Here is a 23,015-nt window from a genome sequence, read left to right on the forward strand (position 1 = left end):
CACAAAGAGAGAGGGGAAATCTGGACTGGGCAGTTCACGGAGTCCGCTCCTATTTTTGAGAGACTTAATAACATTATTTCTCGTTTATCCGACGACTGAAGCTTCCCTAAATCTATAACAGTACGTGGGATTGTGAACTCAACTGATCTTAATAAAGATGTTCTTATAATTTCGACACGGAAGTTCCGCGGTTGAGTCGAGCGACGCACAATTGAAAGGTTGGGAGATAAAATCCTGGTTCGGGGTTGATTCAGCATGTGAACCCTCTGAATTCGATGCATTAATTCCAAAATTGTACAATGAAGGGCCAATGCCAGACAGATCGCCTATTATAGACTTACCTTTTAAGGCAGTGTGATGCATTTTTAAATCTAGATTGAAAACGAATTTCTTTCGAAGTGATTTTTGTGTTTCGTATGTTGTCCTCCCCCACACGTAACATTTTCAAGGTTGGTTATGTACGGCGCGAAAGAAGTTCAACATACATATATACATTGACAAATGCATTGATTTTTTTTTATTTATGCTAGAGCACACTGCTAACGCAGCATCATCAAATAAATAGTGTATCTTTGTTGGCAAGTCAAAAGTGGTTGTCCTATGATTATACATCCACCAGAGAAATGTGGAATTTCCACCACTGGCTCACGGCAGTAAATAGGAAATGAACACTGCATGAATGCTCATTGGGCAAGAATAAAAAAAATTCAGAATGGTTTAAAAAGTTTTTGGAATTTATTTTAATTTATTTCGGTACATACTCCAATAGGCCGTCTTGTAAACCTTGTATTCTTTTATTGATACTCCAAGATGCATAATTGAGTCACGTGCGAATATTTAAAAAACACAATAACTGATATTCTTGGTTCTTTCGGTAAAGTCACGTAGAAGGGAAATAATAAAACACATTGGTATCAGTTGCTGGTGTATTCATTTTTAAGTTTCATAACTGCGAATTAATCTTCAAATTTTAACTGCCTCGCTAGCAAAATAGTAGACTTGTAGTCTTCTGGGCCCTTGCAGACATTCAACATGCCTTCATATACTCCCATGAATAAGATCAACATACATACACATATATATATATGTGCCGGGCTAGTACGTGAGGCTAGGGTGCCCTATATTTGCATCAAGATAAAATGTACCATGTTTACAGCTTGTGGCAATGTTATTTAAAGGTGTCGTACAAATAACCAATAAGCACACAACTAAATTGGAACTGCCTGATACGCGACGTCTCTAAGCAGCGAGGAGACGCAGCTGCACGAGTCAGCGTTGTCTTGCATGCTGTTGAATGGCTGCGTTTTGGGAGGGCAAGATGTAGTTTTTACTTATAAAAAAAATATGTGCGGGTTGCCCAAAAACCCCGTTATATACGTGGCATGTAATCTCGAAGACAATATAATAGGACGTCTTGACAAAGCTATTACATTTGTGTAGATGCAATAATAATGGCTTGTTACATACTCACACCACTGTTTTATGGATAGACTTGTCTTTCGGAAATTATATGCCCCACACTGACTATACACCCACAACCTAAGAACCAACAAACCAAGGATCGATACCATCCCAGGACGGATTCCTGATAGGCTTTGGCAGTACTTTGTTCGCAAATTCTAGATTGCAAAAATAAGTGAGAGTGAGGATTTAGAGACTAAAACGCAAAATAAATGAAACATAAATAAGCACCCTTTTGAAATCGTGAACCTTTTTCTTTAATGAGTCGTGTGATGTAAACACGCTAGGAACAATGCGACCTTGCCAATGCACACCTTAGCAGCTGGCTTGAAAGCGCTCCCTAGCAATAAATAACACATTTTTGTACCTCTCCCAAGCACTGCGCTTTCAAACGTTAAATACAGTATTATGGGAAATTCACTTATACAATGTCACTTAAACCTATGAGAACATAATAAATAAATCCCCCTTTTTCAAAATCATAGCGCATATCAGCTTCAGACTATAGAAAATGTTATAACATATACAATGTACAGTTTACACGCGAGATCGTTGCTCTGTCTACAGGGATGATGTCGCCCAATCAAATGTGGTCACACCTTGTCCATGCGGACCAGGATAAGACGTTTCCAGATTTCACGTCTGAGTTTCCAAGTGCAGTCTTTGCATCGCATTCTGTGAAGCTTCAAGTCCCATGAGCAGTGTGCAAGCGTGAATGTTTTGCAGACGTTGTTTTCCCACTTGACTACAGTGGAATTTGCTGTCTTGCACCCATCTGCAAGAAATAATATATAATTAATATAAATATATAAATATAAATAAACTAACCGAAACATCCTTAAGTTCATGGCCCTTAGGCATTACAAAAAAATGTATGCAGTCAATTACACATTGCAGTATATATGTAAAAGGGGAATCGCAATAGCCAGATGGCATTTAATATTATCAAAGTACAGTGATCATTAGCCATTATACCTTTATATAATGTACAGTATTAAAGCAATTGAACACAATTTCTCTCATTTACGTTTTGCTTATTTATTTGTGTTGATTTGCTTTGGCTTTCACCTCCTATCACATGCAAGGTATTGACTAAATAAATGATAAATCATCCATTGGGTATTGAATTCAATCAGTAAGCTTCCCCACATGATTACCGTCCCTTGTGGTCCTACTTGGGAATAACAGTATCTATGAATAACGACTAATCATCATAACTGATTTTAAAACATGACAGAGAGCAAGATCTGTGTTGTTTCAGTGGACTCTCTCCTGAATAAAAATAATAACTGTTGATTGATTGCAAGTAAAGACACCTGGAGCTGTCACCTGGCTATGAGAGTTGTAGCTGAAGTGGCTCTGGCTGAGATTAGCTGTTCAGGGCATCCACGCCGGCCGGAGTGAGGATGAGTGCCTGCAGGATGTCCGAGAGCGAGAGGATGCCCACCACCCGGTCATTCTCATCCACGACCACCACCCTGTGTACCTGCAGAGCAAAGAATGTGGATCGTGGTCACTGGATAGTCACTGGCCCAGACTGAAGTAGATAGTGGTGTGTGCTCATGACCTGTTTATCACCAACAGGAATTGTTTGTCACCCAGAGAAACATAGGCCACCCTATGCTGTGCCACTCTAGGTGGGTATTTTGACTATGTGTACCATGCTGGTCATTGCAGGTTGGTGACAGAGCCCGGAGGACCAGTTCAGATATCACTGACCACAGGTGTTCGTCATGGGTTGAAACTGAGCTCAGGCTGCCTGGTTCATAGCACAGTGGGATAGCCATTGCGCCCTGCTTCACCAGGAGTTATGATAGAGTTCTATTTACTCTTTGGTTCTTTCGGTAAAGCCACGTAGAAATAAAATAAATAATATAAATAGTTCTCTGTATTTTAGAGTTCTCTTTATTTATCCAGGGAAGCTACACGAAGTCTTAGGACTGATTTTTTTTTCATGGGGTGCTGCAATGGCCATTTTCAAGGAGTGTTTTGCATGTGGGGGGGAATTATTCAACTCAAGACGTTTTTTTTGCATTAAAGGAATACCAAAGTGGTAAAATATTAATGTTCATTTTAAAGGTTCAAAGATAAATAATAACTATGATCACATGCCCTAAATGCAATGCAATTGCGCTTCCTGGGAGTACATTTCAAAATAAATAATGTATCTAAATTTACATTTACCCACTTGGAGGTATTTGTATGTTTAAATATTAATACATTATACATATCTATACTTCAATGGTGATCCATGGGTATAATTATAATCGTGATAATCTTAACAAAATGCATGGGGCTTCAATGTCTTAGCAGCTCAAAGCACTTTAAATCGCGTAATCTGCAACATTCGAAGGCCACTTCACCACTGGCCTGCAAGGGGGGCATGAGTCTGCCAGTAAGATGTAATAATTGCGATGTTTAATCTCAATTGGTCTATTTTCAGGTAATTATCCGAATTTGGCAAACTCGGTACAAGACGCTGTCGCATAATGGGCTACTCATACATAATTTATTTTTTGGGAGCGTTATCGTTCACTGTGAAGTGCGTAATTATGGTCAATACACCCGCATACATAACCACTGGCCTTCCGGATTCACGCTGTGAGATTCTCCAACAAGCGGTGGTCGAGGTAATGCTGGGTCATGCAATGCAATGCAGTATTGGTTGCCTCTAGTGGTAAACACGTGTAATTGCACTCATTGTTGTATTGAAAATGTAGTATTCTTTTGAAACGTGACGCAAATGTCGTCTTAATTTTATTACTACATCATTAATTACGTAATTGGTTTACAGTGAATAATAGAGAATTATGCAATATTGGCCGGACACTTGTTGGGTTTTTAATTGCTGGTGGGAAAAACACTGCATGCTTGAAAATTCGAATAAAGAAGAGTATAAAAATATACATGACTGTAAATGTGGTTTGATTTATAGCTAATTGCAACATTGTGGAGCTCCAAGGCTTAATGCTGATGTCTGCGTAATCATGAGCGCTGTATGTGTGGTATGAGTCCCAATCTGAGCCTGTCAACTTACGCTGCACATGTGCCATAGGCCAGTGGCTACCAACGTGGGGTCCACAATCCAGTGGTGGTCCACAAGACTATAGGAAATGGTCGATGGACATTTAGCAGACCCTCTAATCTGTTTTGTTTCTCAAGGTGGACCATTTACTATGGATGGCCATCTTACAGCGAATGGGCACATGACTACAGGTGGTCCATAAGCTATGATTGGCCCATGTGCCAAGACTGGGCCATGGGTTACGAGTTGCCTGCGTCCAATGGGTAGCCTACTTGACATAGGTGGACGACGTGATATGGGAGGCCCATGTGCTACACGTGGCCCATTGTGCCCTGAATGTCCATTTTGATATGGGTGGCCCACGTGATGTGGGCAGAACCACGTGATCTGGGCCCCGTGTCTGCTGAGCGAGCTGTTGGGCGGGGCTTGCCTCGGCATGCACGAGGCGACCGACAATGGTCTCCAGGGATTCATGTCGGCGGCACTTGACGACGCCCTCGAAGTACTGCGAGCGGTGGTGCAGCGCCTGTGTCACCGTCATGTCCAGGTTGTTGTAGTTCTTCTCTGCCGCCAGGTTCTGCGTCGTATGTGTAGGCGTTAATGATGGATTATACCAGGGACATCGCCGTAAATTGTATTTATTCAATCGCTTATATTTTTTATACAAATGTGTGTAAACGGACCCGACATGGTTTATGCCGCTGAGTGTTCCGAGGTCAAATGTTTGCATGTGTTACGCATCTAAACTACACTGCATTCAACACGATTGAATGGAATACTGTAAGAAAAAAATATATTCATGAAAATTGAAATATTGGTATATTAATGTTGATGTATTCATGATCATCACAGCCAAGAATGACTAATCAATTAAATTGCAGGGGTGCATTCCAATTTGTTTTATCTTAACTCTGTGTGCTCTACATAAATCGTTCAGAATGGTCCACCATGCTTTCTATGGATTTTTTACAAACATAAATTATTCTTTGTGTTGAAATATGAATAACATATACATATACTTACTATTACATCAAATTTAGAATAAACATCCACCACTCTCCCTAGAGCAGAAAAGGCATTTAAATTGTCAATACTTTTATAAACATTGCTTTAAAATACCAACCACTCATGAAAATTACAAAAAATTGGCATATAAATAATGTATTAGCTGAATACATTCTCAATTTCTTAGCATAACAGATACATTATATCAAAAAGCAAACATTACAAACATTACACAGTGCATGCAAATAAAAAACAAGCCCGTTTGACAATGACGTTATATAAATTCAGCCACACTGATAAAGTCCAACGGGCGTGAAATGTGTTCCGCCTTTAAAAATGCACCTATAGAACATGCATGCCACTCTATTAGATGATTATATGGTTTTCGATGGGGGCAGGGAGTGCAGGAGGGGGGGGAACGCGGTGTGTAACGAGAAATGCTTATCACGTAACAGATGGAGATTGCACGTTGGTTGACGGAGGACGATGACATACCAGACCGGTCCACCACAGACAGGGCCGAGACCCTCCTTTCCACGAACAGGTTGAGGGCCGTGATGATCGGCGTGTCCGTGTAGATGAATGCGATGTCATTAAACGTCCCCACTCTCAGCTCTCCCAGCGGCCTGCACATGAAGCGGGGCTTCGGCAGCTCGGAAATCTGTGTCATCAATGGTCGACTGTTAATGTCACACGATGCAAAATACGATCACCGCAATGTGCATCCACTTTATTTACTCATTTTTAAAAAATGTATGTTCATACAAGTGGGCGGAAACTGGAGCACCTCGAGAAAAGCCATGTGAGTGAGCGGGGCAACACTTTATCAATCATAATACTGTACTGTATTGGCTACGAAAACGTATGTGTTAAGTTACATTAGTCTCTATTGGATGATTAATGCCCTATGACAGTGTTTAATGTACTTATGTTGGTACAAGGCATAACTGATTTAGACAATTTTAAAACTCCAATCTCTGGAACACACCAGTGTACCTGTGGCCTGATTACATTGTTTAAAGGTGCTTAATATTAATGTCTCTTCTGACAATTCCTAATATCCAAGGAATGTGTAATCCTGCTATGGGGGACATTATCAGCTTGGTGTTGGTGAAAAATGGAAGCAAATGTTTGGTCTATTTGCTAATCATGCATAACCTACAACTCACGTGGGTTTATCTTAACTGCATTACAACATTTACAATTCATTGCATGTATGTTGGCTTCTGCAAATAGACATTACAATTATTTGGGTGCAATATTTACTCACATTATACATATCATACAAGGAAACGGTGAAGTTTGAGTGAAAAAAATGCACTGGGAATTTAACGATGCATCAATTAACTCATTCAAATTGCAAGACAATTCATTAAGGATTTGTGCAAACTATTTATATCGGTGGGAGCAACATTATACACACGAGACAGAATGAACAAAACACTAGCAATAACACGGTGAAAATATGGCAAAAAAACCTACTAATGTCGAATTTAATCGCGACATTTAAATCGTGAACATTTCCTTAAACATCCACGTGGGAATGGAATGGAAAAGATTGAATCCCTACATGCCCAATACGCTGTTGATTTTATTTAAATGATGACAAATGCCAATTTAGTGGAAATCTGTACCGGACTCATGATTCACTGTCCCACGGCGCACGGCAGAACTCACAAAGAGGTGCAGGAAGCGGAGGATGCGCTTGTGCGTGAGGATGTAGAGGACGTTTCCAGAGACAGGGTCGATGATGGGCAACCGGTGAATCTTGTTTTTAATGAGGGAGTACACGGCATCAAAAAGGCTGTGGCATACGAGACAGATTCGGGAAACACAAGCGATTCATCAGAGAGAAACTCCATGGTTCAGACAGATATAATTAATTTGTTTTATCAGTGGCGATATTGTATACACTCGAAAATTGTTTAATACTCTTTTATCTTGTATATCTGTGCACAAGAACGTATTACACACTTCACGTGACATCACTATATTTGTTTAGCCTTTGCTCAATTCACTTTGAAACAATATAATCATTTGGAATCGTCACATTTAACATACCATGCAGTACAGTGCTCTATTAACTTGTCAGCAATCATGACGAAATCATTTCCTTAAATTGTCACTTTTTGTGAATTGTTTGGTTCACTGGATACAGGTGCAGTGCATTGTCTCGATAGCAGACACCTGTTGCGAATACTGCGTTGTAGTATTATGCTGCTGCTGTAAGTTGCAATTTGCAGCCATTCATTCGCTTGTATCATCTACAAACCTCGCTTCTGGTGTTATGCTGACCAGGGGCTTGAACGAGTCCTGCAGATACACCTCTAGAATTCGAACACAGGAATATGTCAGAGGCAGGTGTATCGCTCCAAATGCGCCGCTAAAACAAAGTGAAGCATTTGTAAAAATCACAAACATTACAGTGATGGAGGTGGGGGGCATAACATCGGCACTAAAAGCACTTTAAAATGTCATCGGGGGGGGGGGGGGGTGCGGGGGGGGTAGAACTTAAAGGTCAGGAATTTCTCGTGCTGTATTTTCACTGCGGGTTTACCTCTCCATGTTTCTATTTTGTGCTCTTCAAGTTCATATATTTGCACCTATGGAGGGGAGAGGAGGAACGCGAATCAGCCATCAGGAGCAACTGATGCAGTAGCAGCAGCAGTAGCAGCAGAACATTTCCAACACACTTTTTCCCACAGCCCTCAAAGCGAGTGCCACGAGAAGGTGCAAGTCAATCACCCCTATTACCTGAGCCTGCCGTGGCGTTTTATTTCAGTCCTAATACTCTACAACAGTCCCATGTCGCTGTCTTTCCGACAGCCCTATTCTTCACCTGAGGACGGCTTCTTGCGTTGTGGCCGAAACGTCGTGAGAATTGTATTTTATTATGTTAAATTTTTATTATTTTATTATTTCCCTTCTACGTGACTTTACCGAAAGAACCAAGAAGATGAGTCCCACGTCGCTTTGTCCACACCTATGATGCAAAGCTCGGTTGCACTTTAAGATATATAGAAGCAGAACTTCGCCTGTTCTAAATTATTCAAGCCATTCGTTATCATCTTTTATATGTTGAGTGTGACAGTCGTATATACTTATATATACTATATATGTTAACAAAAATGCATGCATGCCGAACGTAAAATATACCAATTAGGAAGGTTAGTTTTGCCAGAATAGAACTGTACACATTAGAATATCAATATCGAAACGACAGTATTTACATTTGTTTATTTAACAAAACGGCGGTTACTCACCATTGGTGACTTGTAGTACCTGTGCAAGATGTTGATGAAGTCTGTGATTGTGAGCATCCCTGCAAGAATTGCATATGGAAGGTGCTGGAAATCATCCACCACAATGTTCTTGGCTGCCACATCTACAAAGTATGTATTTACATTTTACAGTTCAATCTAAAATAAGTTGATTTAAGTTGGTTAGTAAACTTTTTTTTGCTACATCAGTCTTTGTTAGTTTCATTTTTAGAGATATAAATTAAATTCCCTCAGTATTAACTATAAATACATATCTTGATTTGAAGCTTTCGTGACGCTTGTGTTGCGCCCGAAACGTCGTGATTTATTTTATACCTACGTAAATAAATAATGATTGATTTAACTGAGCATGTGCTCAGGTGGAAGATATATGAACGAGGCCCTACATTTTCAGTCATTTCCGAGATTATATCACAATTTTTTCTCACTGAAGATGATTGATCACCACCGATCCAGGACCTTATACCGTATGTACAGTATGTGGGTATTTCCCAACAATAAAATTCACAAAATATTATTCCGTATGTGGCATGTCTGTAAATGAATACATTTTAACACGCCAGCTCAATTACAGCACAGCAAGTGATTTTTTTTGAGACAGAGACTCTTAGAATTTGATACATACTGGGCAATGTATTGACCTGAAAAAAATATTTAGCCATAGTATTCACTTTAATTCCAAGATGCTGGCTACATTCCGTTTTTTTCCCCCCTTTGGGACGAGGGTGGGGCGGCAGAAATCGGGGGGCGTGTTATCGTAGAAGGAGGTGGTTGTGAGCTGTTTACTACGTCAGATACAAACACTCAAGCTGTCAGCTGCTCACGCCACTCAGTGCCCTGCCATTTATACCCGGCCCCCATGTTCTGATTATAGCCCCGCTGGCTCGTTAATACAGCACCTGTCTGCTTTACTTGATCCGCAGATGGACGTGCGCTGTGTCCGTGCCGCGACAAGCGTGGCACGTTAACCATGCACACGCCACACTCAGGCTAACGGAGAACGTGTAGCATGGGGAGTGCTCGCCTTCAAAGAAAATGGTTGAGATGTACAACCCTTCTGCGAAGGGAATGCTAAATAATAATATATTTGTGTACAGGGTATCCCCACTGAATTGCACGGAGCTTATTGTCTGACACACTGGTGGGGCATAGCATGTCCAGGAATGTACTGTATGGTAAAACATGCTAGCTCAGTGGCCTGCTTTTGAGGGATGTTTTCTGTGACTTGTTGTTCCCGCAGTGAAGATTAAGAACTGATGTGCCCCTCGATAATGCCTTCGCATCTCAAGTGATGATGATGTTTTACCAACACATCATCAGACTTTTAGATGCCAAGGTGCAGATATGAGCTCAGGTAAAGCACATGTCAACTGGAGTGCCACGCCATTCATTCCAAATATTTTGACCTGCATTCCATCTAGCGCTCATTAACATGTACAGAATCAGGAAACTATTTCAGCAATTTAACTGCAATCAAGTTATATCTATATATTCACAAACACGAAAAATTAATATTTGTTTTATTTAGTGCCAATGTACAAAGATGTCTAGACAAAAAATAGCAATGACTCGTATATTATGTCAGCTAAAGTATTTGCCGATTTGTGTATGAATATATACGAATGTGGACTGTAAATAAAATGCAAAATAGAGAAGGCACGAGCAGGCAGGGTGACGAGATAAGCAGCATTGCTACCAAATAAGCTAACTGTGCAGGTGGGTTGGACAGATAGAATGAATTCGTTTTGCCAGGGGAGATATCAATGTTAATTTAGTGTATTGACCTTTTTTAACCTGGCATTGTACGCACTCTCCTCCACAGGCGCAGGCCTGCAATTTCTTTATCACGCCAATGCCGATGCAAAAGGCATCAACTGGAGAGATTACTGTCTGGAACAGTTCATTATTAAATAACAATTTTAATTTATATTCTTGGTTCTTTCGATAAAGTCACGTAGAAGGGAAATAATCAAATAATATAAATAAAACAAAAACATTCTTACGACGTTTCGATTGCAACACTAGCAAGCATCATCAGGTGTGTTGTCGTTTTCACACCTGATGATGATTGCTTGTGTTGCAATCGAAACGTCGTGAGAATTTTATTGTTTTATTTTGTATTACTTTATTATTTCCCTTCTACGTGACTTTACCGAACGAACCAAGAATATGAATCCCTGCAGTCACGAAAGCTTTAAATCGAAAATGTAATTTAAATATATTGCGTAAAATGATCTCTGCCTCGGGGGGTCCATAATCCAGTGGGTATCTGAGCCAGTCCCAAGCCTGGATACAAAGGAGTGTCGGGCGGAAGGCTGCATAAAAAAAGCCAAAAGTAATCTAATGCACATGATGACGAAATGTGCAGTGGACACCTACCGGCTATCTGCCCATGGATCGTGATGATGATTATGTAAAGTATATTTTACGTTTCTTAAAAAAGAAAGGTTACGTTCTAAGTCAGCCTCACAAAAATAATCAAAAGCATCCACGCTTAAGATCAACCTTTAACCTTGCACCCCTGCCCCCGTGTAACCAAACCTCCTCACGCCTCTGGCGCCTCTTTTTTGATTTGTGTTTCATTTACGACCGTTACATTCCTCGTTTGTTAGTTGTGCAATATTCCGTAAGGGCCCTGTGCTCGTTCTCAGCAATATTCACGTACTTCTTGGTTCTTTCGGTAAAGTCACGTAGAAGGGAAGTAATAAAATAATAAAACATAATAAAATAATTCTCACGACGTTTTGTCCACAACGCAAGCAGTCTGAATTCAGACGCTGTCGCCTCGACAGACCTGGTTTTCACCTGAGGACGGCTGCTTGCGTTGTGGCCGAAACGTCGTGAGAATTATTTTATTATGTTTTTTTTATTACTTCCCTTCTACGTGACTTTACCGAAATAACCAAGAAGATGAATCCCTGCAGTCACGAAAGCTTTAAATCGAAAAATTCACGTACTTTTTTGCCTTTTTTGTTGTTGTTGCTGCTGAGCTCACTGCACCACGAATCTCACTTGTAAAATATCCCGGAAAATTGGCTAAACATGAACGTGACAAATCAAATCAACTCACAGTCTCTGCCCTCGTTCAATTCTCAGGCCACACATTGCCTTACCCACAAACGTCTGGAGCTTGCTGTCCCACAGCGGTGCCGCCCTCACGCCACTGTCCACCAGGGCGAAGAAGGCCTTCTTAACCTACATTCCATGCACATTACACGCGTCACCAGGCCGCCCACGCTGCTTGTCACGGACAGCCCGCAGCGACGCCGGATGATGGCGAGGTTGGCGCGTGCGGTCATGTTGACCCGAGACGCCGTTTGTGAGCTTGCGGTGTTTGCCCAATATTCCGTGCAGCAGAAACCCGTTGCGTGGTTTTTGTTTTTGGCCCCGTGGTTCTGTCGTGGCCACAATCTGCTCGTTGGAATATTTATACTGGCTTGTTCAAAAAAAGAAGAAGCAAAATGTGCAGTATGATTGTACGGTCTGTGATTGGTGTTGTTTTGCGTGCACAAAAGTGTGATCTTTGTTCTTGTTTTGTTCTGGCCTCCCTTCTCTCTGTTCTATCTGCATTGGCAGCAACCCTCGTCTCAATGCGAGTTAATCTACTAGCTACAATTTGTCTTTTGCCCGCTTTCCTCCATTTCTCAACTTGTGTTGGATTAAATTGGTGGGTAATATTGTTTGACTTGAAAGCCTTGTGCATTGTAAAATGAAACGGATATTGAAAAGTAAGGCAGTCTGAAAATGAGAGTTGCTGTAGGATATATACGTTTTACCACTTGAAAAAATACATGAATAGCATTATTTGAGCAGTCTGTGCGTATTCTCGAAATATCTTTGTCCTTTTGTTTAAAATGTTATTGACTTTGAAAAAGTAAGAATTTACTGTTTGGTAAAATCAGTGGGTGAGATGGGCTTAATATGAAGATGTCTCAGACAATCTCATTAATATTTTGAGCAGAACGCAGTTTTGTTATAACTAGAGAAAATTAAATCGTAAAGGAAATTATAATTGTCAAAAAAACTTAATTTGGAAAAACCACAGGATCCAGCAACACTAGAAATCGATTCGTAAGAGTGGTATTGCAATCTGCGGTATATAAGCTCAGTAATTGAATTAACCGCATGTTTGTGTGTATTTTGTGATCTGTAAATGATTAGTATATGCGCGAATTAAATAAGTAAATCTACTCCCTCTCATGTTGCACAGCAAGCGCTGTTTAAAAGTAATTTCTGTTGCGTTTTTCATTTTATGCGAGCAGTTGATCAGGGGATATTGGATTGTCTAGCTTACAAAAATGCTTTACGTAAGTGTTATACTGTACGCTCGAAACTGGTTATACAGTAACACATACTATACGATTTTGATTTATAGTGTCCAAATGCAACTGTATGTCAACTAGTATAGAAATGTGTTTCAAATATTTGTTATCATAATGGCAAAAAGCATGTTATTGGAGGCTTTACCTGCAGTAAGGATGTGTGTGGCCTCTGCTTTTAAATGCACGGCCCTGCAGCTGCTGTGTTGTTCTCTTTGCAAGTGCACCTCACCCGTTATGCCAAATACATTAATGACCTGCATTATTCCCTTTCATTGCCAATAATTGGAGGCAGAATGTGCCTCGTGTACATTAGCCAACTGGATCCACATCAGCGATGACACGGGGGAGGTTATAAGGGGTTATTTTTCCTTTCATTTCACAGCAAGGCTGTGGCATTTCCTGTGTGTGCCCCCCATCTTACATTTGTATTAATAACATAAATAAATGAGGCCTTGCATCGATGTTTTCCTCTCAAAATAAAGGCAGTGCTCCAAGGGGAGAGTTGAATGTGCACTATATTCTGAAGCCTCCATATAGAGAGGGCAGTAGCTGAGAGATGACAATAGCTCAATTGTGGAGTTCAATGTGCGGACTTCTGTCCATTAAACACCCACGTCTGCCTGCCGTATTGGCAATGGGACTAAGACTCTGTGGCACATATCATCGCCATTGTTATAGCCGAGGTTATATCAGCCCAAGACACATCACAGATGATGCTTATTTCCAATTCTGGTTTGGGGGCAGTGTTCTTAGTTATCAAAAGCTGATGGGAAATATTCTGGAAATAAATTGTAAAAAAGTCCCCCAATATGGAGTATCCCATACATGTCTGCATTCTATTCGTGTTTCTCTAGGTGAGTGGCACATATGGAAAGTATTCGGGGGGGCTTAAAAAGAGTCCCCTAGGTGATCTTTTCACTGTCAACGGCAATGTAGAACATCCCACCACTTCCAAAATATAATTGAGACCGATTAACCCACATTACAGTTAATCTGCGCTATGTTTTCTTATCTAAATTTAAATAATTTGAAACAAATTTCATTATATAACTTACGTTTTCTGGTTGCGATCTATCTACACGTCATGTCCGATATTAGCGATTCAATTTTTATCATTTGCAGTGTCGTTTAATGTCATGATTATATGATTTAGTTTTAATGTGTGCAACTTGGGTCAGAAAACAAATAAATAAGAATATCAGTCACTTATTTCCTCGTGTGAACTCACCAACTAAGAACATCTTCCTTAAAATGCAATTGTCAATACGAAACAGTTTTAACATTAATAATTCCTATGAAACTCTACTTGGTAAATTATAGTAAACAAAAAAAATCCCTCTTCTTGGTTCTTTCGGTAAAGTTACGTAGAATGGAAATAATAAAATAATAAAAATAAAACATCATAAAATAATTCTCACGACGTTTCGGCCACAACGCAAGCAACCGTCCTCAGGTGAAGAACAGGTCTGTCGAGAAGACAGAGTCATTCAGACTCTGTCTTCTCGACAGACCTGTTCTTCTTGCTTGCGTTGTGGCCGAAACGTGAGAATTATTTTATTATGTTTTATTTTTATTATTTTATTATTTCCATTCTACGTGACCAAAAAGATGAATCCCTGCAGTCACGAAGGCTCTAAATCGAAAAAAACAATCCCCATTATTATTGAGTGCAAACAGGTGCAATCGTAACGCGCACGAGGAGATGAACCACGAGCTGTCAGAAACACAACAGTGCACTTCCCCACCTGACCATACTGCCTTAGCAACGTACACCTCACGTGTGCCTTCTATTGTGCCCTATTGTGTTATCCACACAATGTGAGACACGCCAGCAAACAACCCCTTGGGCACGTCTGCTGAGACACACAGCCGGATGGGGCCCGTTTGCAGGTGAAAGCGTTGAGAGGCGTTCTTGTTGACTTGCCTGCAGGGAGATGTCAAACACCACGAGCTTGGAGCTGGTGGGGATGACCTCATAGCAGCATTGAGCCTTCATCAAACGGCTGTAGACGCTCTCCTCTCCCTCCTCCGCTGAACCAAAAACATAGCCACCCCCGGCAGCTGTGTGTACCGATTTACAATGCATACTGGTGGTGCTCTTTATTTAAAAACGTGCATTGTTTATTAAAGGACAACTTTCCTGCAAAGCAGCACCACGTGCAACGGTTGACATTGTAACAATAATACAGTATGTGACTTTGGTGACATTACACATTAGGGACATTGGTATTTTGCTTTAGAGCCAAATTCAAGTTGTCAATTGTATCACTTTTAATTTCCCATTACGCGCAAAAAAGCAAATCCGTAAATAATTTAGAGGCACACACAAACACACTTGAAGTACATGCCAATAATTATGCGTTACGTAACTCATTGAGAAGTGGCAATACTTTTACACGCTCGTACAGTTCGTCAATACGCTTACGACTAGCTCTCTCTTTCAGACTTACCTTGGTCTTCATACCAATGTAGTGTCTCCAGCATGCCCTACGTAACTACACCCACACGTTAAAAGCAACAACTTTAAAGGCTCGACGGGGTGAAAGTCACCCTGCCGTGCTCCGTCCCTTGCCCAGGCCACCACGACGAAGGCTCGCACCGCACCGGCTCTGCCTGCCGAGTTCTGCGTGGTGTGTGCCTCTTCCCTTGCCGGTGCACCCGGCACGAGCTATATTTAGCAGGGCCCAAGTTCAGCACAGTCTGTCTCAGAGCAGAAGCCTTTTTTCTGTCAGCGCAGGGGTTTGCAGGCAGCCATGGGGATGTTGGCCTCTGGGGGACTTATAAGGAACTCCCTAGGGTAGGTCCATGAGCGGCTTGTCCAGTGTCTGCCGCTGTAGTTTCTCCCTCGTGCCATTTCTCTTCAGAGCCCAAAGTCATTTTGACGGGAAGCACTCCTGACTCTAACCAGGGCCGTGCTAGCAGCTGATTACTTTTGCGGAATGAATTATAATTAATTCTCCAAAAGTCATATTATCTGTCGTGGATCTGCGCTGGAGGGCTTCCTTCACAGACTTGCGTTGGGCAAATTGGTTTGGCTCCAGAGATGCCAGCAAATGCCCTGGTGTCACACTATTTAAAACGTTACACTGTCAATGCTACAATGTTTTCTTCAGAGTGTGAGACAATGCATAATAGTCACTGCTGACTAAGAGGAAACACAAACAGACGTATCTATATTGCCGTATTGATATATTTTTTTTTATTGGAAATTGATAGAGCTGAATTTAAGATGTAAACGGGCCACAGTGTTCTGAGATTTACAACCGTGATTCGTATTACAAATGTATCTTGTTACCAAACAAGAACATGCAAAGGCAGCAGAAGCCAAATTCCGAACTCTACTATGCTTGGGGTCGGCACAAACCCATATCCCTCCCGACCCCCATGCAGCGATTCTGTAAATAACGTGTATCTCAGCTGTTGCACGGTGCCGGCTGGCAGTTTCTCCGTATCTGACAGGCTGTCGTTTGTAGCTTCACCTCCTATTATGAAACAGGGCAGTCCCATAATCATTCTCCAACAATGCTGTGAACAGAAATCACTACCTCCGCATGCCCCCTGCCGCATAGTCTAATGATGCATTGTCACACATATGAGGGCAGCTTTGCAATTAAACTGCCATGAAATTGTGCGCTATATAATTTAGTAGAAACAACCCATTTAATCATGCCCAAACCTAGTCACCCTTGTGAAACATTGCTATGTTGTACATTGCTACCGTATATTGAGTCAAGATTTATGAAAATGATAAATGTACTTACTAAACCTTAAATACAACACATAGCCTAACATATAGCCTTGGTTTAAATAACTACATTTCTGCAATATGATTTAAAGGAAAAAAACATCACGTTGATGATGACGTTTGTATTTTAAATACATTCTCATTTTGAAGAGAACATTCAACATCAGGCAATGTTCAGGTATGATGCTTTTACTCCAAAATCCTAATAATATGACAGTACAAAGGGAAAGTTAGTCTATTCCACATATTACAAAGTAAACAATCATAGAGAATGAAGCATCATCCGGTATTGTAAACATTCAACTCTTCCAATATGTTCCCACAATGCACTTATTGTGCCAGTTATTGCGTGTGCAATCCAACCTGACCCAGTTCATATGAAATCTGATTCCTAATTTACCTGCTTGCGCAACATAAATCGTGATGGACATCGCAAATGTACATCCAATTGCATTACTTTTATTCGATAAGAATTGAAATCAACATGGATAATGTAAAATGCATGCCATCCTTTGAAACGGCAGTGAAAATAATGGATATGGAAATGGGAATATAGTCCACTTTGGCAGATGAATACAACAAGCCATTTGGGACAAATTAAAATCACGTTGAGGTTTATCATTTGCTAAGCACATAAACTGTGTGCCCATTGCATTTAAACAAATATATATATTGCTGGCCTGATTGCCAAACGGAAACATGCGAATCATAGATATCCCCAGCACGGGCTTCACAATCAATGTGCAATGTCAGCGTGCCCAACGAGTGCAGATGTGTGCAGCTGTGCAGCGCAATACAAGGGCACAGACGTGGCAGCGAGACCAGGTGAGGTCAACGCCCTGTTCGGTGGCGAAAATAGCCTTGTTCCATTGAGCATGGCCAAAGCCTCGAGCCACGAGGCCCGATCGCGTTTTGCAAGCGCCGTCGCACTATCAATATGATTGTGAACGCGCTTACAGTTGTACGGTTAATCTATGGATCGTTTTGTGGGGCATCATTAACATTCGTAAAAAAAACAACCCTATGTTAATTGTGTTGTATGTACATCGATTAGAACTTCGTGATTTATATAAGTGCAGGGTTTTTTTGTTGTTGTTGGTATTTTTTAAGAGTGCGTGCTACAGTTTACCTTACTCTACCGTGGAAGGGACGGTGGAGTGGCTAGCGCAATGGGATAAAATGAAAGCGACACACGTAATTCTGGGCCATGCACCCCAGTCGTTTTTTTACTTTTCCTGGATCAAAATATCGGCGGGGTATCGCGTTGGCTACCACACTACAGCCCGATGTGTTGTACCAGCCATAATAGGTGCTCGCTAATGGCACTTGTCCGAACAGTCAATAAAGCCAAAAGAGGGATCGTTGTCTTTTGTGCTCGAGTGCCAAACCACTTTGTGAGTCTAACCCCACAGAGGCCAAGTCCGATAAAAGGCAGGAATGTTAAAACTTTGGCTTAATGCCATATTCTCTTGCACACATTAAAGATACAAAGGCATTCTTTGCTTAAAAGAGAATTGCACAGTGTTGTCGGTCTCGTCGCCATATTAGCAACCTGCCGTTACATAAATTGCCTGCGATCAAAGCAGGTGAACACTGTAAATGTTTATGCAGTGCAGTCCAGCTACTCCCTATAAAGATAGACCGCCGATCAAGTGCTGCCACCCCATCCGTCTCTTCTGCCATGTTACGTAACAGCGCCAAGCGGGCGTGTGGAGCTCTGCAATGACACAACATGCTTTTATGTTCAGTGCCGATTAAAGGAGTATGACATTGCATCGCTCGCCTGCATTAATTTATATATTCAGGATGCCTACTGTGTGCCGCGTGCAATCGGAAGGGTGTGAGTTCAAATTCTGGTCTGGGGTCGACTCAGCTGGTTCATCGCGCCACAGACAATTAAATCGGTAGCACGGTTTGGGGAAATTAACATTGGGTTGGCTCGCGAGCTTGTGGCTTTACACGAGAGATGAGTGCCACGACTTGATCAATTTGAACGAGGAACCACTTTGGCTTTGACTTTAACAAATGAGTCCCTGATAAAAAAAAAACAGTCCCATATGTAATATTTTCAATGTTGTTTTGGGAATGTTTTTGTAACTTGGTGCTCTGTGCTCATTCAACAGTGTGTTTTACCACAGGGTATGATACTGAATTAAAGGATTTAAATATACCGGCAGATATAATATAAATTCAGCACAGGCCAGGCCTTGCATTCCTGTGATGCTAATCTCACGTTGATTTAAATGGCGTTGACTCCATGTCGTAATTATTTCAGATGAAAAGAAAGTTCAGAGAGTTGATGTAAATTATTCATTTTGTTATCGTCAACCTGTTTCTATCCACTGCTGGATGAACATCATTCCTGAAAATTCTGTAATTCCACAATCCAACTTGCTTCTTCATATGAACTAATCTCATCATTCCATCTCCACTTTGGCTCCCATTTCATCAGCAGTCTCATCCATCAGCCATCATCGCTTCAGGTCATGATGCGTCCTGCCCAAGCCCAATTATTTTTTATTCACAGTCAATATGATATATTTCGCTTGCATGTGTTCCCTGATTTACACGCTCTTCTCTCTGCATTTTAGTGTCGTGTTTTGCATTTTTAAACGAGGACCTTGCCATTGTCCTTCTAATTCCCAATATTTATCACTAGACACGATCTATCCACTGCTGGATGAAGATCTCCCCAAACCATCACGATATTTCATGGCCTTGCGATGCTACAATCCATATAGCTCGTGCACACGAGCGGATTTCATTGCTCCATTTCAGTGGTGGACGTTCTCTTGGGTGTGTCCACTCCTTTGACTGTCACCGGCCATCATACATGTCATCCCCAAGAACCATTTCCTCATCTAAGCAATCGACAATGAAAGAGGCATGGATATATGATCCTTACGGTGGTACCCCGGGGTACCAAATAATACAAAATGGCCGAGGCAATTAAATATTTTATTTGTGGGACACCATTTTTTCCCAGGGGTGTATTTAACTCCAAGACTGGGGTACCAATCAATCCGAAATCGGTGGTGCTACTCCGCGATGTCGAAACGCAGTGAGGACGATTGCGCCAAAACCCTGAAGGCTCGCGGTACGCACCATAGTGGTGCATCGCGTACATCTCGTCGAGATGAGTCGATTGCTGCATCGCTGACCATCAACAGGCTAAAAATTACTGCATCACGGACATTATGCGAGAGCCGGGGTACTATGGGACCCCGGGATACCGCCATAAGGTTCATCATATGTAATCGGAGACGTTTTTGTAAATGGTTTTTCTTCATAGCACATACACAATAATCGGGGGATCATTCCATCTTTGTTGCATGCCGTTTCTGAGTTAACACTTGTGAAGGTCCACTATAGTAGTTTAATTAAATTAGCACGCTTATTTTAATATGCGCACACCATATTATTTGGGCCAGGATCTTTCTCTTTTAAAATAATATGAAGGGCAGTGGTGACTTCTTAATTTCTTCTTCAATCTGTAGCAATGGTTTTGATTTCTTCACCTGAATGAAAGGTTTGATTCCAACAATCTATACTTTTGTTTCCATAGAAATTTAGATACAATTCATCCACTGCTTTTTAGATTATGTTCTATGATGTGTTATGGGTCCGTCTTCCTCTCTTAGAAGCTACCCTTTGCGACTTGCCAATTACCAGCCTCATTTTTGCTGAATTCATGCTCTCATTGTTATGGAATCTTCAATTATTTGAGTTGTCCTGATTCACTTTACTATTTTTTCCACAATTGAGTTCTGTGTATTCATTCTATAATTTGTTTAGCTTCTCCATCTCTTTTTATATTGATCCTCTTTCTCAACATGTCTGTCGTGGTCTCAGATTTATTTTCTGTTCACTTTTTAACCTTTCCCCACACTGTCAATGCACTATCCATGACCATTCCAGTGATACATGATTCACATGAAATATACATTGAGCAAAGTCTGTGTGTTTGAGTTTTGTGGTTATTTTGTTTTAATCTTTGAACTAATGTTGCTTGAATTGCGCCACTGCACTTTATGCGCATTTATAGGGATATTGTAATGTGTGAGTAATGTGTGCTGTTTCATAGCTCAAGATATAACTCAAAACATACCTAAAAAAGAAATAGTGCAGTGAAAAAAATGATCAACTTATAATTGTTGCAGGAACACATATTTAGATTGTTATATAAACAGAGAATAAGCAAATCAATACAGCCTGATTGATTGCATAAATGATTGCCACAAATGTACTATTGATAATACAATGTTATTTAATTACACTTGAAAACCCGAAGGGCCAGGGATAACAATTGACGATGATTTCAAAGTGATAATTTGTTCTCAGTGGACCGTGATGTTTTATTTTAAAAATCCATTAAATCCTCACTTAGTCTCAAGACTATTTGTTAACAAAGAGTCCTGTACTGGAATGTTTGGTCACTTCCATAAATACGTGCGGGGCTTGAGGGACGAAACTGGAGTCCTGTATAGAACAAATAATAATCCCACACAGAAGGATTCAAGAGTCTCTTTGCTGTACTGCCATCTCCTGGTCACTTCACAGCCTGGCAGAGTTGTGGTTCTCTAAAGTGCGTGTGGATCCACCAACCCGTGCCACCAAAGAACAAGATAAAGCGACTGCCACCATGCCCAGCTTATCCCATACAGTACCAAACCGCTGAAATTCTTAGTCTGAATCTGGCTCATCTGGACCAGCATCACGCTGTGCTGAAATTAGCATGCCATAATTACGATTACCAGCCTTGTGGCAATGTAATTAACCAAGAAATGCATTTTGACAGGTTTAAAGTTCGGCAAAGAAAGCGGGCTACTTAAAATTATTGCTAATCTAATATTAATGAATATATTCAGAGTTTATGCTTAAAAAAACAACCCATCATGGACATAATAAAATAAAAGAAGACTCGTACGGCTGAGGTTGCTAGATCTGCTGGTGTGCTCCTGCCAGCTGATGTAGATTTGTAAGTGCTAATGGACTCCCCTGGGGACGTTTCTCCAGTGGCAGTATCTGCTCCATTTTATCCTTATCACTGTGAGGACGCGCTACTGTTTGGTGGACAATTATTGAAATGCCCTCCCGTGGTGGTGGGTGTGTGGATACTGATGTATATAGAGCCATTTCCACTGTATTTCTGGGTCAACAATGACGGGAGCCTTTGGTTTTAATTCATTGATGTTGGGGCTTATGAATAATCAATAGTATTCCAAGCCTTTTTTAATCTCACATAAAAACATAGTCATTCGAAGTTGAAGCTATTGTACACACACACACACAACATTTTTAAAGCATATATTATGCTAGCCAACTCCTTAACATAATATTTACACAAAATATGATTCGAGATTAATTGTAACAATAACAAAAACCTCTTTTCACGTCGGTTTACCATTGGTTCTTTCCCCAAATGGATGTGTATCTTGTGTTCTCAAAGATCCTTAAAGTTATTTTTTTAATCGAATATTACAGTTGGACAATAAATGACAAAAATATTTGTTGACAGAACTACCTCGCATTTGACATCGAAATACAGTACAGCAGAACCCCTTTAATCCGCAGTGATGTGGGGATATCTCCCAGCGCAGTACTCCGCGACGTACCGCAAAAAAGTCCATGAAGATATCATTTGTGGTGCGCCGTGAATTATAGGCGTGTTAAGCCATGCAAATCCATAAACCCTCTAAAATTTTGTAGATTACAGGTGGAGTTTGCTATGTAACTAGCAACTCCAGAGATCGGTGAAAAATATGTAGAATTTAGGAGCTTTGTAATTTTTCTCTCAAGCCGAAATGGAACAAATCTGCCTTTCGAGTCTAAAGGTAAGGATTTATTTGCAATTTTGAGACTTAATATTTTATTCTTTTTGAATGCAAAAAGCCTTCATTTTGCAACAGATCACACCAGCAGCTGGACTGTGCGAGTTAACCCCCCCCCATCCCCCAAAAAACATGTCCCTCTGTTTGTCTCTCTCTGTCTCTAGATATCTCTCTGTATCTCCGTTTGTCTTTTTTTCAGTTTGTCTATTTGTATCTCTCTTTGTCTCTGTGAATCTCTTTTTTTCTCCCTTTGAATCTACGTATCTCTTTATATCTGTTTATCTTTCTGTATTGCCATCTGTCTCCGCATCTTTGGGTTTTACGGCACCACACAGGGAAAAAAAA

General features: G+C 40.8%; 1 protein-coding gene across 1 annotated transcript; it reads right to left on the bottom strand.

The window, feature by feature from the left end:
* Positions 1-719: 719 nt before the first annotated feature.
* Positions 720-15,726, bottom strand: LOC144728533 (5'-AMP-activated protein kinase subunit gamma-2-like). Its single transcript, XM_078608036.1, has 12 exons — positions 15,545-15,726; positions 15,019-15,125; positions 11,886-11,967; positions 8,755-8,813; positions 8,049-8,094; positions 7,764-7,818; positions 7,169-7,295; positions 5,987-6,152; positions 5,510-5,547; positions 4,917-5,063; positions 2,791-2,947; positions 720-2,236 (listed from the first exon to the last, which is right to left on the bottom strand). Exons 1-11 carry the CDS (start codon positions 15,576-15,578, stop codon positions 2,831-2,833), a joined length of 978 nt encoding a protein of 325 aa, XP_078464162.1. The 5' UTR covers positions 15,579-15,726; the 3' UTR covers positions 720-2,236; positions 2,791-2,830.
* Positions 15,727-23,015: the final 7,289 nt, after the last annotated feature.

Source organism: Lampetra planeri, chromosome 2 (genome assembly GCF_965212315.1).
Source record: "Lampetra planeri chromosome 2, kcLamPlan1.2.h2, whole genome shotgun sequence".
NCBI classification, from domain to species: Eukaryota; Metazoa; Chordata; class Hyperoartia; order Petromyzontiformes; family Petromyzontidae; genus Lampetra; species Lampetra planeri.

Bases quoted from the DNA above. Each gene is read 5' to 3' on its own strand.
- LOC144728533 (XM_078608036.1), bottom strand. From the start codon at position 15,578: ATGCTGGAGACACTACATTGGTATGAAGACCAAG. The intron at 15,126-15,544 runs GTAAGTCTGAAA...TTTTTGGTTCAG, and splicing joins ACATTGGTATGAAGACCAAG to CGGAGGAGGGAGAGGAGAGC. The intron at 2,948-4,916 runs GCAAGCCCCGCC...TTTGCTCTGCAG, and splicing joins GTCGCCTCGTGCATGCCGAG to GTACACAGGGTGGTGGTCGT.